The sequence below is a fragment of the Hyaena hyaena genome, unplaced genomic scaffold (genome assembly GCF_003009895.1).
Source record: "Hyaena hyaena isolate Hyena2069 unplaced genomic scaffold, ASM300989v1 scaffold_126, whole genome shotgun sequence".
NCBI classification, from domain to species: domain Eukaryota; kingdom Metazoa; phylum Chordata; class Mammalia; order Carnivora; family Hyaenidae; genus Hyaena; species Hyaena hyaena.
Genome location: NW_024080759.1, coordinates 605,662 through 621,050, shown reverse-complemented (window position 1 = coordinate 621,050; position 15,389 = coordinate 605,662). Strand labels below are relative to the sequence as shown.

Below are 15,389 nucleotides of genomic sequence, written 5' to 3'. Positions count from 1 at the left end.
CTTCATGCCTCTGGGTCCCAGCCCGTTTTTATCTTTCCCAGTTTGCAATCATGCACCTATGAGGCTGTCTTCTTAGTGGACTCTGTCTCTTTTCCTCCCAGACTCTTGCAGTTCAGTGTCCTTGGCTTCAGCCCTTCTTTGTTTGATAGATGAGGGTGGGCGGCAAGTATGGAGCTCCCTATTTCTCCACCATCTTGCCTCCCTCCATCTTTCAAGTTCCTTCAGCATTTCTTAAGGAAGAAAATAAGACGCAAGAGGGCCAGGAACAATAGTCATGGTCTCCTGCATGTGTCAAAGCACAGTGTGTAACAAAGTGATACGATGGGATTCCTGCCTAGACTTCTAGAAGAAAGTAATGAATACAAGAGTTCTCAAGATATTGTGGCGGTGTGGGGTGCAGGTCAGAAAACCATGCGGGTGTTTGCAAATCCACAATTTGGCCTGTGCAGAACATCTGACAGAGGGTAAACAAAGTTAAAGCAATGCTATTTAAGAAGTATCCTACATCCTGCTTGATTAAAACAAGCCAAACCAAAGCTATACTTTGTCACATATTCCAATGTTTTCAGAGCAGGAGTGACAAAGAACATCAACTCTTAGGACATCTGCTCCAAGTCTCATTCTGGCATTATCAGACCTACCAAAGACTTCATTTGTCTGCCTGACAATTTCATCTCTCAGAAGGCACAGGGGCTGGTGACAGAAACGGCTGCTTTGGAGTGAATTCTGATCAGTAAAAACAAAAGTGTTTGGTAATGGTGGTGGAAAAGACAAGAATATCAGGAGAGAGTGTTTATGTCATCTTGGCCCCTCCCAGAGCTCCCAAAGCTCTTAATTTAGGTCATGCTTTTGTTACTTCTCCTTGCTAGACTGTCATTCATATAGTTATATCTCCCCACGAGAATGTCCCTCGAGGACCAAGACCACATCATGTCATCTTTGTGTCTTCTGATGTCTGCTGTAGTATCTTTTAAGTGCAAAAAATTACACTTGCTGAATTGGAATACAATAAACATGGAGACTAGCATAATTTCAGGATGATCTGACAATAATCTTTGCTAAATTTTTTTTGTCCTGATTATAAAATGTTTTTATGGTATAAAACTGGAAAACTTTGGAAAAGTATAATGGAAGAAAATATAAACTTCCCAATATCCTTTCACTCACAGCTAAGCATTTTGGAACACCTTCTCATCTTCTATACTTATATTGCTTCCTACTTATGAACATACTGTAGCTACAGTTCGGTACCTAACACTTTCCACTCATCTGATATTGTGTTTTTCATGCTGTTAAAATGTCTTTAACAATGACTATATAATATTCCATTGCATGTCTTTATTATAATCATTGCAACAAAAAAGATAAAACAACATAGAGATTTTAATACGTTACAAGCTTTAAGAACTGTGGTGTGTCCAGGGTGCCTGGGTGGCTCAGTTGGTTAAGCATCTCACTTCAGCTCAGGTCATGATCTCGCAGTTCATGGGTTCGAGCCCTGCATCAGGCTCTGTGCTGTTGGTGCAGAGCCTGCCTTGGATCCTCTGATTCCCCCCAACTCCCTGCCCCTTGCTTCCTCTCTGTCTCTCAAAAACAAACGAGCAAACAAAAAAGAACCGTGGTGTGTTTGAGAAGTCCAGTGGAAACTGTTTCACCTGTAATAGGATAGGAGTGAGCTGGGGAGATAGGTGAGGCCCCAGGCTATTCTTGGGTTCTAGGCTTTGTCCTGAGTCACCTGTGGCATATCTAGAGGGTGAGCTGATGGCTCAGGGTGTGGAGCCAGAGCTGAAAGGGAACAGTTAAAGCTACATGGAATGTTCAACCCACAGAATCAAGCCAGTACTTCCCTACATTTGAAGAATGATGGATGTGTCTCATTTTAAAAAAAGATTTTATTTTACAAAGGGACATACCTTAAAAGACCGTTTTCTAGGGTTTATAGTTCTATGAATTTTAGTGCATATATTTGTGTAACCACCACAGTCAAAATGCGTAAGAGCTTAATCACTCTCCCAAAACTCTCTGTGCTGTCCCTTTATAATCACATCCTCCTGTCCCTCTTTAATTCCTGGCAATCACTGTCATGTCTGTCAATACACTTTTGTCTTTTCAAGCGTGGGGATGACTTACTTACTCTGCAGCATCTCAGCTGGCAGAACTAAGAGAGATAGGTAGGAATTACAAAGATGCAATTTTAGGGGGTGCCTAGGTGGCACAGTTGGTTAAGTGTCCGAATTCAGCTCAGGGCATGATCTTGCTGTCTGTGGGTTTGAGCCCTGTGTTGGGCTCTGTGCTGACAGCTCACAGCCAGGAGCCTGCTTTGGATTCTCTCTCTCTCAATGCCTCTCCCCCATTTGTGCTGTGTCTGTCTCCCAAAAGTGAATACCCATTAAAAAAACAAAAATAAAGATGCAATTTGACTTCTTTAAGGTAGTTTGAGATCTGTTCCAAAAGGATACGTGATGCCTGGCAAGGTGGGAAGTGCCCTGTCACTAGAAGTATTCAAGCAGAGAAAGTGGATTTAGGGATACTAGTTGGTAGAAGTTACCTGCAGTTTTGTTTATGATCCATATCTTGTGTAAAATGGACAATGGAATAACCTAGACCAAATCTCAGCCTCTTGGAATCACGTTTAAAATGAAATGAACAATAGCATTAAAGTTTGTATTTAACCTAAAGCCACCTGTTTTCAATTCTGAGCAGCCCAGAGACTTGCCAGTGCTTTCTTGTGCCTCCAAGTCATGAGGTCTGGCAAGGCTTTTGGCTTTTCCTCCTCTGCCCCCAGCTTCCTTGATCCTTAATGTCGCATTTGTTACACCCCCGGGTCTGACCAATGATGCTCTTGATGAAGTGAGGGCTCTGCCACAGGCAGGCAGCAGTGGTTATCTGTGTGTCTGTCCTTAGAGTTACTCTCCGGGACCCCTGGCTGGCTCGGTTGGTTAAGTGTCTGACTTCGGCTCAGGTCATGATCTTGCAGTTCTTGGGTTGGAGCCCTGTGTTGGGCTCTGTGCTGGCAGCTCAGAGCCTGGAGCCTGCTTCCTAGTCTGTGTCTTCCTCTCTTTATGTTCCTCCCCCTGCTTGAAGTCTATCTGTCTCTCTTTCTCAAAAGTAAAAATTAACACTAAAAAAAATTTTTTTAAACAATTACTCTCCAGTTCAGGACCCCATTACTCTCAGGGGCATGTGCTGATAGCTTCTGAATGCCCACCCCCAGTTGCCCTCCAAGGCGCTACAGTGTGTCTGTGCACGCAGGTCTCCCAAAGGACAGCTCACAGCTGAAGGTGAAGAACAACATAACCCTCCCTCTAGTGGCTCAAACTAGAACACTCTGGCTCTAGGAAGATTCAGAGCTAGACGCTCCGGAGCCACCTTGCAGGGGTGAAATTCCACTGCTTCTCAGTTTATCCCAAACAAAGGGATAGGCACAGAGCAGCACCTCTAGGCTGTGCCAAAAGCTGCCTGCTGGGACCTGTGGGCACCCACCTCCCAGTGCTACTGACCGCTGCCTTCTGGCACTGGCACGGGTGGGGGCCGTGTTCTGTGATGACGGAGGGGTGGTTGTCTCATCACGTTGCTATCTGAGGGAAGAAACGGCTCAGTTTTTCTTAACCCCTGAGCTGAGTTTCCTCCCTCCTCACCTGCTTGACATCTTCTGAACCTCTGTGTATAGGGGAGGGACTTTTACTCAAGGTAGCTAGAGCTTTTCCTTTTTCGCTGCTCAAGTGGAATGAAGGTATCGGTCAGATCTGAATGTTGTTTGAGCCCTGCTCAGGCTAGGAAGCACTGCCATTTCTACTAGCGCATTTTTAATGAAAATTTAATGAAACGCAAGAGGTGGAATTCAGGCTCCTGTGAATTTATCTAGTGTCCCTGGCCAACTTCATCCTAGCCAGTATACAGGGGGAGATATATGCATCCCAGGGAGCAACTGCCAGGCATCCGCCCTCCCTTCTTCCAACCCAAAAGTTCCACCTCAGAGGCTGGGCCCAGCCCGTCTCAGACAAAGGTGAAATCCTGACTCCCACAGATGACCAGAGCAGACAGCTTTTAGCCAGGCACTGCCGTTCCCTATATGAGGGATGGCTCTTTCTGAAGCACCATCACTCTGGTGATAGAAAGGATCCTCCTGAAAAAGTGTTTATCAGTTTCCTTTTTAAAAAAAATTAAATTTTTTTTAAAAATATTTTTTATTTATTTCTAGGAGATAGAGAGACAGCGTGAGCAGGGGAGGGTCAGAGAGAGAGGGAGTGACAGATTCTGAAACAGGCTCCAGGCTCTGAGCTGGCAGTCAGCACAGAGCCCGACGCGGGGCCCGAACCCACGAACCGTGAGATCATGACCTAAGCGAAAGTCGGACGCTTAACCGACTAAGCCACCCAGGCGCCCCTAAATTTTTTTTTTAATGTTTATTTTTGAGAGAGGAGGAGAGATGGAGTGTGAGCAAGGGAGGGGCAGAGAGAGGAGGAGACAAAACTTGAAGCAGACTTCAGCCTTCAAGCTGTCAGCGCCGAGCCCAACGTGGGGCTCAAACCCACAAACTGTGAGATCATGACCCCGGACGCTTAGCCCATGAGCCACCTCAGTTTCCGTTTCAAGGCAGCCACTGGATGTCTCAGAACTCCAGTGATATAAACAAAAATAAGATTAACAAAACCTAAGATGCTTAGCAGCCCACGTAGCAGATCTTTCCTGCCTTTGGTCACTGGTCATGAGGGAGCACCAGGAGTGTAAGGCCGGGACAGAAAGGAGACAATGCCGCTTACAGTCTTAGCAGCCCGTGCTCATCTCGGGGAGGCCACACAGTCCTCCTGCCCTGACATCCTTCTAGTTCAAGAACTTAATTATCAAAGGACCATGTTTCCTTTTCTAAAAGAGACATTCAGTACCAGGGCTTTCTTGATCCTGGCAAGTTACCTGGTCTAAACCCTACTTGTGTACTTCACACCCCATATGGCCCGCATAGCAGGGAGGTGTACAGAAATGGGGGGTGTGGGCTCTTATTGCCTACTTCTCTCACCACCATGACAGAGCCGTTAGGTAGCAGAAAAAGAATACTGTAGGATTACAGGAGGACCTTTAACCCGCCTTGGGCAAAGGATTTCCCACACGGAGTGTCTCCCATTAAGCACCTGAGTGTGGCAGAAGAGTTCTCTGCCCCGTGAATGCTGAACCAGACCTTCCTAAGCCAAATGAGGTCACTGAAGGAGGCCCATAGTCATCAAGGCACTGATAAAATCACCCTGAAGTGCTTACCTGCTTGCTTGCTTAACATAACAGGACAGTTTTAAATTCTGTTCTGGGTAATGACAAATAGCGCCATAGTCAAGGGGTAGCGGTAGGAAAGAGGGAGATGGGTCTGGTTCCCTGGCCTTTTAGAACAGACCAAAGGTGGACTTTGGCTGAGAAGAATGTGGTCAGCTGATGGCTCATGTCTCTGGTTCCTAAACATGGATTTAAATAACCAAAAAGAAGGAGGTGGCAAGGTTTTCCCACTTCTTTTCAAGGACATGTATTTTGGGTACATAGTGAATCTGAAGTAAGTTTCAACTCACTTTCAGACCAATCTACTGAGCTGAAGAAAGATCAGAAGTGAAATGCATGAAATCCTAATCTGCATTGAACCCACTTAAAAAAAATTGACAGGAAAAATAAAATTTCAGATGTTTTTTATTCAAAGGTTTTCAAAAGAAATAAAACAGAAAAAGCTAACAATCTGATCAAATGTACAGTTCAAAAATGTCTTTTGGCGTTTAACAACAAGTCCTAGGAAAGAAAACTACAGAGTTATCTTGAACCGGACAAATAAGTTACCACTGGCAAGTTTGTGGCACTAGTAAAACAAAAATAAAAAATTAACTCTCTTGATCATATAGATATCTCTATGAAAATCTTTTTTTTTCAATCTGTACAAAAGGTCTTTCTTCATAAATTAATTTTTTTTATAATTTAATGGCTGTCTACTATGTGATGTTTAACTGATTTTTTTTTTTTATTTTTATTTTTTTATGTACAGAGGTTATGTTTCCCAAATCTTACCCAGACGAGTATGGCACTTAGTTCAGACATATCTAGCAGCAGATTTCCCCTCCCCTCTAACCGAGCTATCAAATTTCTGTCTTAACTAATGCAAAAATATCAAGTAGTGAGAGACCCAGGTTTATAAATGTATCAGGTACAAGGAGGGCGCTGCGTTCAGTCTGGACTTTCACAAAGCAGTAATATTCCAGGGAGCATAGAACCAATAATACCACAACTTTAAAAAAAGGAAACAAAAACAAAAACAAAACACATTTCTCTTAGGACTATGTAATTTTCACTAGAATCTACACTTCTCAGAGCAGCAAGGACTTTTGAAACTATGAAATGTCACTGACATCTATAATCAAATACAAGCATAAAATTTAAGAACTAAAAAATACTCGAAAGAAATAACTGCTCAGCCCTAGCTCCTGAGCTAGGAGGATTTGGTCTGTGGAAACAGGGAGGGCCAGCAACCTGTCCCAGCACAAAAGAAAATAGACTCTGAGGTAGATAACTGATCACACACCGTTGACCAGACAAGTACACAGTTTTGGAAGACAACTTAATTTACCATTGCGTTTCAAACGTATGCAATCATCTTACTAAAAGAGCATTAAGAACAGTGAATTAATTACCTTATATGTACTAAAGTAGAAATAACTGTATTTATGAATCAGGAATTTCATAGTTTCAAAATTGGTTTCTCTTTACACTTAACACTTGTAGTGATGATGTAAAGTGTGGCACTGCTTGGATCCAAATCTTCCTTCATGCTTTTTTGTTTGGGTGTGTCCATACATCAGTTAAAATTATAAAACCTAAATGCAAAGGTACAAAAAAGGCACATTCTCCTAACCGCAAACTGGTCCGGCAAAAATAAAGAGCACAGAAGATATGACGCTGAGACAAGGTGGAGCTACTGGTTACTGGCTCTTCGGTCTTTGGTGAAGTTACCTTTAAAAGTGCCAAGTAATTTTTATTTCTCAAATTTATGTAATAGAGAGAGCTAGTAGCCAATCGTTTTGCTTCTATTCATATCTCAGCTTAGGTTTGAAGATAAAATCCTTACTTTTAGCTTTTGCCATTTAGTTGCAATAGCAACGTTTTTCCGTTTGCCAGATCTCAGGCATAATTCTCATTCTAAAGCACTATCATTAGTATAAAGGAAGGACAAAACATTCGGTGACTCCCCGCCCCCGCCCCCCACCCCCAGCCCCAACGCTACCTACACTAAATCTAGAACATCGAGTTAGTTTTTTTTTTCCTGAAAAAAGGCAAAAAAGACTTTACATTGCATCATACAGCAGATATCCTAAATCAGTCAAACTATCAGAGGAAACTGTTGGCGTACAGCCTTACAAACAATTTACCCTATTAAAAGTTCCCCAGTCAGAAAATGTGTTTCACACAAAACATTTTTCCCTTCTTGCATTTCACTACCTTACACATTATGTGAAAAATCATTAAAAACACCTACTACATATTTAAAAAAGCCAAAATTTCAGCAACTTTTATTGACTACCTTTTAAAAGCCCTATGCTGCTGTTTTACAAGGCATAATAGACCAGCTCATTTGGTCAAAGCGTTCTACATCATTAGTTTGAACTAACTTTTACTGAAACAGCTACAGCATCAAAGGAGTTAAGGCAAATTGGAATTCATAGAAAAGGAGAAGACACTTCACACTACGTTGAAAAAAAAAAAAACGGAAAAGCTAAGAAGAGAGACGCGGAGGGCAACACTGAATACAGCGACACTCACACGGCAAGCACAGAACGCCATGGGGGAGGTCGGACTACTTAAACTTCAGAGCCCATTTCATACAGCTGAAGAAAACGCAAATTCAACACAAAATGGACAAAACCACAAAAATCCGGTCATGCACTTGGATAAGTCTTCATGGTCTTTGTGCATACCCAGAAAATTGAAGTTTTCTTTTTCTTTTTTCTTACTTTTTTTTTTCCTTTTTTTGCATCATAACATTTGATAAAAATCTTTCATTTTGTTTTTCTATTTTGTTTTTTTTTTTGTTTTTTTTTTTTGTTTTTTTTTACTAAAATAAACCTGTTCGGGGGAACAGCTACTAGATGAATTTAAGGGTTTTATGCACCTTATAGAACTTATAGCAAAAATAGTTTTAGTTGATTTCATTATAAATAACGTTTTCAAGAACCTGTGCAAAACTGTCAATAATTTCCTAAAGCACAATTGATCAGAAAAATCCATGATTGTTCAGCCTTCACACCCTTCTTCATGTAAGAACGCCCTTCTGTACATCTGGAAGAGAAAAAAAAGATAAATGCTTTTGTATAATACACCACAGAATTCTGTAACCTCCTTCTTGTTTTAAAGATACAGGTACAGGTATTTGAGAAAGGCAAGTGGTGTGTGTCAGTGGCAGTAGACCAGTAAGTACTGGAACTGAGGGTAGTTTCTATGCCTTGCCTTCACCTTTCAAACCTGGGACCTGCACCATACTTTCACCAGAACAAACAGTTAAGATCCAAGTGTCTTAAGCCCCACACAGCTGTTTTACTGCAATCTGCGTGATGAAGTAAAAAGTTTTCAGATTTGTGGTCCAGGTGAGAGCTGGGCATGCAATCCCCCAATCTAAAGATACTGACATTAAATTCATAGTCATGATATTGCTAATCTTATGATGCTAGATAAGGCAAGATCTTATATTTCCTTCAGTTTGTAAGCAGTAAAGCAATAAAAATTTGGATACATGTACTATAGGATGAATTTGATACCTGGTGTTCTGACAGGTTACAGATTTTCAGAGTGGGGAGGGGTAAAGAGGGTGAGAGAGTAACTATACATTTGACTTCAATATAAGGCACTATTTTTTTTGGGATAGAATCTGGAAATTCCACAAAAATCACTGATTGAAGACTTCAATAACACTGGATTCCTTGGCCGTGATTAAGGCAGTGTGACCAAATCTGAGCTATTCTAAGGATCACTATGATAAAAGAATCCTAGACTTTCCTTGATGTGAGCCCTCCAGTTACAAAGACGTTGCCTTCATACCTCACAGTTACTTATTAGGTTGAAAGGTATATGGTGAATGGTCATTAGACGTCTCGACAGCCACCTGCTGCTGACCAGTTGCTTCCTACAAGAAAACAGAACAGGTGACACATGAGCAATGGCATCCAAGCTCTGCTACCCATGTCTGAGCTCCACATCTTAAAAAGCAAGCACTCATTACAAGTGATTTTCTTCCTATTATGTAGGGTTTTCAAGGTTAATTATTTCTCTAAGGAGTTCACATGTCTGACAGAGCCAGAGAACCTCCCATCCCAACGTTTATGAGTTGTCTTTTCATATCAAGCTACAACCTGTCAAACAAATATCTTTGGGACCAGATGGGACTTGGGATTCAGTATTTTCAGATTTTAGAATCTGAAAACTGGCAGCTGTAGTGAGTATCCCAGAATATACCCAGTGGGGTCTAGGGCTACACCTCATAACCAAACACATGAACAGGTCTACACTGAAGGATATCATCAATATGCCCAGTAAGGAGGCTAAGATTCTTGTCTTGCATAAATTTGGGTTTGGTTTTGCCACAGGTCAGGTTTTTGCTTAAGTCGTTACCAAGAGAATTTTTACTTTAAGATTTTGTTGTGTGTTTCAGAATTGCAGATAAGAGCTGTGGGTTCTGGTAACTGTGGCTGTCAATAGGTACATAAATTTAAATTAATCAGAGGAAGACCGACCAAAGCAAGATTGCCCCAAATGATCCAAACACAGACCCTCAGGGTGTTTCTGCAACTGGAAAGTATGGGATCTGCCCAGTGGGTAGGATGGATTGGGTTAATGAATTTCCTTGGAATTTTAAGGGCACTTTGCAGAAAAATACTATGTTTTGTCCAATAGTAATTCAAGTGTCAGTCTTCTTCCATGATCATTATATCAGTATCTTCTATAAACAAGAACTAAGAGCTCTTTAGCTATACTAGCACTGTATGGTTTGTTCCTATCCCTATTATTCTAAAACATCTGAAATATCTTACTTACAATTGATTTCTTCTTGTAGTTATTATTATTGGCATAATCTTTGGTACTAGGGTTGCAAACTTGAGCTTTATCTTTTTTTAACGCTTTAATTTATTTTTGAGTCAGAGAGAGGCAGAGCATAAGCAGGGAAGGGGCAGAGAGAGGAGACACAGAATCTGAAGCAGGCCCCAGACTCTGAACTGTCAGCACAGAGCTCAACATGGGGTTCAAACTCACGAACCATGAGATCATGACCTGAGCCAAAGTAGGATGCTTAACCGACTGAGCCACCCAGGCACCCCTTCAGTTTTATCTTAATTTGCCTGTAAGTATCATTTTATAGGACACAAGATAGATTCCTGAAGGGTAGGAAATGTGCTACAGGCTTGGGGAAATATTTCTGGGAGTTTTGGGAGGTGTGGCCTGGATGTTGCTACATTAATCTGTATGCAAAGAATTATATTTCACAGTTGAAAATAATTCTAGCTATACGTGCCCTCTGAACTCAATTCTTTACGGAAATATTTAACTTCTGATGGATTTTTCTTTGAGTCCTATCTAATTTACCCATTTATCTTTTTAAAAAATTTAATGTTTATTTTTGAGAGAGAGGGAGGGAGATAGTGTGTGAATTGGGGATGGGCAAGGAGGGATGGAGACACAGAATCTGAAGCAGGCTCCACGGTCCGAGCTGTCAGCACAGAGCCCAGTGCAGGGCACAAACCCACAAATGGTGAGATCATGACCCAAGCTGAAGTCAGACGCTTAACCGACAGAACCTAATTTACCCATTTCTTTTTATTTTTAATTTTTTAAAATACTTTTTATGTATTTTTGAGACAGAGAGACAAAGCATGAGCGGGATAGGGACAGAGAGAGAGGGAGACACAGAATCTGAAACAGGCTTCCAGGCTTTGAGCTGCCAGCACAGAACCCGATGCGGGGCTCGAACCCACAAACCATGAGATCATGACCTGAGCTGAAGTCGGACACTTAGCTGACTGAGCCATCCAGGCGCCCCTGATTTACCCATTTCTAAAGCTACTCATTGCCAGAATGGCCACCAGATGGTCTGTACCAACCTCAACAGGAACCGCCGTTGTCTGCACATGTGTGTACTGTGGCAGATAAGCTCCTTGCATAGCTGATGTCGCAGGCATGTACTGAAAAGAAGAATATGGTCAGGATGGGAAATGATAAGCCATGCAAAATTATGAGTGCTTGGGAAATTTTGAGATGGGATGTCAAGTAGTTGAAAATCTCAAAGAAATTTAAACAAGCCACTCCAAAGTTTAATTAGTAAGTATGTTGTATGGAAGGCAAAGGGAATGTTTTCTACTTTTTGAATTTGTCAAACTAAAATTCCCACCTTTCTTTGGATTTTGTAACAAAGAAATAGATGCGTGAAGATCACTAAGGCTTCTCATTCTCAATAATTCAATATCACTAATATGCTGTTTTAGAAGATGTCATCTCAAAGGACCTTGTTATTTTCCAGCAGCCCCCTGAACTAGTATCTATAATTATTTCCATAGGTGGAGACCTAAGGAATAAGTGGTCTGTTGGATTTGTATCAGGTCACTGCAGAATAGGAAAGGGACCCTTGCCTTCCTGATGCTGACAGTCATCCTTTTCCAGAGGCAGCAAAGCTCTCTTGCTGATGTCACTGGATGTGTGTGAACCTGGCCGAGCCTTCACAAGAAGCTGCTGCTGGTTTTGAATGTAAGCGAAAAAAATATACCTCCCTTTGTTCTTTTCTGCCACCATCCATATGGTCTGAGTTAAAAGCTTTTGGCCATCTTACTATCTAAATGCTGTGTTGATATATATCAACCCTGAAAGTTCATCTCGTACCAGCTCAACCTTAGTACCCAACTAAGTCTCCTGGACTTTGGAGAAGTCAGTCACTACTACGACTGTAATACAGTGCCTCCGAACTCCATAAAGGAAGAAGCGAGGAAAAATTCCCCGCCTTTCTCACCAAGTATCACTTCCATCTTTTGCTTCATGAGACCAGGTCTACAGTATGAATGAATGACACTAGTTATTAGGGCTGTATGTGGTCACGTGCGGTTGCCAGATTCTGGTAAAGGAGAGACACCTAAAGGACAGACATTCAGTTCATCAATTAATCATGTGGAAGGCAATGTTGGGGAGTGGTGAGAGGGGCTTGGACATAACCTTTGATGTCACAGAGCCTATAATTGATGGAGAAGACACAGGCTGCATTAATTTACCCTCCTCCATTTGCTGAGACACATGATATTAATTTGCCACCTACTGTTCCGGTGCTGCCTAGTGACAGATGACTCATCTGCTGGGCCAGAGGGCTGATCATGGATGCAGGCTGTAGTGACATGGTGTGCTCCATGGAGGGAGTTAGCACGGCCCCCTGGGGAATCGGGAGACAAGAACAGTGTGAGATAAACTCAAGGAGGGAGTTAAGATTCTGTCATTCCTTTTTTGTTTTTTGGTTATTATTAATCTTTTTTTTTCTTACAAATAGTTTATTGTCAAGTTGGTTTCCATATAACACCCAGTGCTCATCCCCACAAGTGGCCTCCTCCATGCCCATCTCCCCCCTCCCCCCCACATCCATCAGTCCTCAGTTTGTTTCTCAGCATTCAAGAGTCTCTCATGGTTTGCTTCTCTCCCTTTCCCCCACCATTTCCCCCCTTCTTCTCCCCCATGGTCCTCAGTTAAGTTCCTCCTAATCCTCCTACACGTGCAAACATATGATATTTGTCCTTCTCTGCCTAAGATTCTGTCATTCCTTTAGCAAACGAAATGCCTTAGTTTGTTGACATGTGAAGCAAAAATAACCTCCTCTCAAACTTGCCAATGGTTTCATAAACAATTTCCTGAAAATCTTCTAGCTAATGCTTCCTAAAACTTTCTTAAGAGCATTCATTTCACTGAAATCACTGCATTGAACAGCTTCCCCTTTCCTTTCGCGCAAGTGTCAAGCAAGCCAGTCCAGCAGGAGGAGCTGTGGTAGGAAACGCAAATTATTTTTGGTTAGCTAAGGCTACAAAAATCTTTCCTTAATTAAAAAAATAAATAAATGACCGTTGGTGTTTTATGCAGCCACAAAACAATAGACATACTGAGTATTTATAAATACAGTGTCTTGTGTGCAAGTGTTCTGTACAGATAGTCATTTGATTCAACATCAGGCTGTTAGGATCAAGGTCACATTCTTCATTCACTCTGTTTCTCAGAACTTTCAACTACAATTTGGTGCCAAGGGAGAGCAGCAGATCCAGATATGATTAATACTCCAATTTCAGATTCTTTGCTTTCATTTGAAAAAATATTCTGGGCATTAAGAATAAAATTAAATATGATTAAAATGGGGCAGGGGTTGGGGGACAAAAAAGAAATCTCACCCATAGCCCAGCCTCTCCCTAATGCATGGCTGTTATGGCTGTTATGGCTGTTAGCACTGTCAGGGTACCATCGCCCAGGGTCTAGCCTTCACGCTGGTACTGTTGCAATAAGGCTACATAGACAATTTCATATCCTGGGTTTTTGCTTTGAACTTAACATACTATTATAAATATTTACCTAATTTAGTGCACAGCCATCATTATCATTTTTAAAGATCGCATAATGATACACTGATTGTCAAAACCAAAATATAATTAATTCCATTTCTGAATTTTCTCTAATTTATCCTATGTAATATTCTATGAATTGTATCATTCCTCTCACTTGTGCAATCACCCAATTACCTGAGAATGCAGTTATTTCGGACACATTTACCAATATTAATGTTATGGTTTTGGTATTATTACAACTGATCTGCAATATGCTGTTGTTTACTGACAATTAGAGCACAAATAAGGGCATAGACTGGTGTGCAGGCACTTGAATTCTGGTTGCAGTCTAAACAAGGTGGGGAAAGGCAGAGAGGAACTTTCTGCACACACTACCACTGTCTCCTCAAAGATGTTAAACTGAGATGTGTGTAGGCTTTGTCTCTAAAAGTTGCCTAAAAAAGATATAGACATGTGTCAGAAACTGTTGTTGATGCATGGCATAGAAAATTTCTTTTAAAATTTTTAGTGTGCATCATCAAAAAGTATGTGGGAACATGGAAATGATTCAGAAGCCCAGAATATGCTGAAGATATTTCCTGCCCCTTTTTCTCATTCATCTGTAAGGAGCTACTGTCCAGGACTGTGCATACAGAGACAAATATGTGTGCATGTTTATACAGACACACACGTGTCATCTGAGAGCTTGTCTCCTGTTATCAATGAAACGTTTTATCTATGTCTTCACAGTCATCTCAGCCACTTCCTATTTAGAACATGTCCTTGGATTTTTGTTTCATACACATGGTGTTATAGTGCATGGTATCCTCTTCAGGAGCTGCCCTGAGAGAAATTCCTATCTCATACCTCATCTTACAGCCAACAATGGTTTGCTTTTCCTAAACAACTGATCTGTTATTATAAGTATCATGAACTGTTCTGCTTATTAGAAATCCCATTTTTGCCTTAGTGACTAAAAGCAGAGGGCCAGATTTGTGGCCTTCTTGTGACAAGCATATAGGTCACTGTGTTTTTTGGTGATTCTGTTCTCCGCTTTCATTTTTTGCCTTTTATTTATTTTTAAAAAAATGTGTATTTACTTTGGGGGAGGGAGGAAGAGAGAGAGAGAGAGAGAGAGAGAGAGAGAGAGAGAGAATCCCAAGCAGACGCCATGAAACATCTGTCACTGCAGAGCCCAATGTGGGGCTCAATCTCACAAAGTGTGAGATCATGACCTGAAGTAAAATCAATAGTCAGACATTAACCCACTGAGCTACCCAGGTACCCCTATTTATCAACCTTTAAAAATGCATGTTTTAATGCAACAAACTGGATTTTATGTATGTCTGAAAAACATATATACATTTAGTATAACTCAATTAAAAAATGTAATATGTACATTAAGTATAACAAATCCTCATGCTACTAAAGACCTCACATTTACCAAAGAAAGCGTTACTGTTTTAGTGTTTATAATTTCCACAGAGGCTAAAGTAACAATGATAAAAATCTCTAGCTTAATTTGTAACACTTTATACCTTCATTAAACAGAATGCAATTAAAAAAAAAGTGAGCTGTTTCATCCCAACTACTGTTAAAAACAGCAATTTTAAAACTTTAAAATTTAAAAGTTCAATTGAGTCCTCTACAGAATGGGTATGAAGAAAGAAATGGTACCCTGCTTCAAATATGATACATTTTGAGCGATATAAGTCAGGCAGTGAAGGACAGATACCATGTGTTTGCACATATAGGTGGATTAGGAGGAACATAACAGAGGACCATAGGGGAGGAAAAGGGGAAAAATAGTTGGGGGGGGGGGGG

At 41.1% G+C, this 15,389-nt stretch overlaps 1 protein-coding gene across 7 annotated transcripts in view; it reads right to left on the bottom strand.

The window, feature by feature from the left end:
- Positions 1-8,039: 8,039 nt before the first annotated feature.
- RBMS1 (RNA binding motif single stranded interacting protein 1) overlaps positions 8,040-15,389 on the bottom strand; it is a 214,151-nt gene continuing 206,801 nt past the window's right edge. For all 7 annotated transcript variants that reach the window (XM_039237556.1, XM_039237557.1, XM_039237561.1 and 4 more), the window contains 4 exons: positions 12,308-12,418; positions 11,109-11,189; positions 9,055-9,139; positions 8,040-8,298 (listed from right to left, as the gene is read on the bottom strand). In XM_039237556.1, coding sequence (XP_039093487.1) covers positions 9,062-9,139; positions 11,109-11,189; positions 12,308-12,418 — 270 coding nt within the window. In that variant the 3' untranslated portion in view covers positions 8,040-8,298; positions 9,055-9,061. The remainder of the gene's footprint in view (positions 8,299-9,054; positions 9,140-11,108; positions 11,190-12,307; positions 12,419-15,389) is intronic.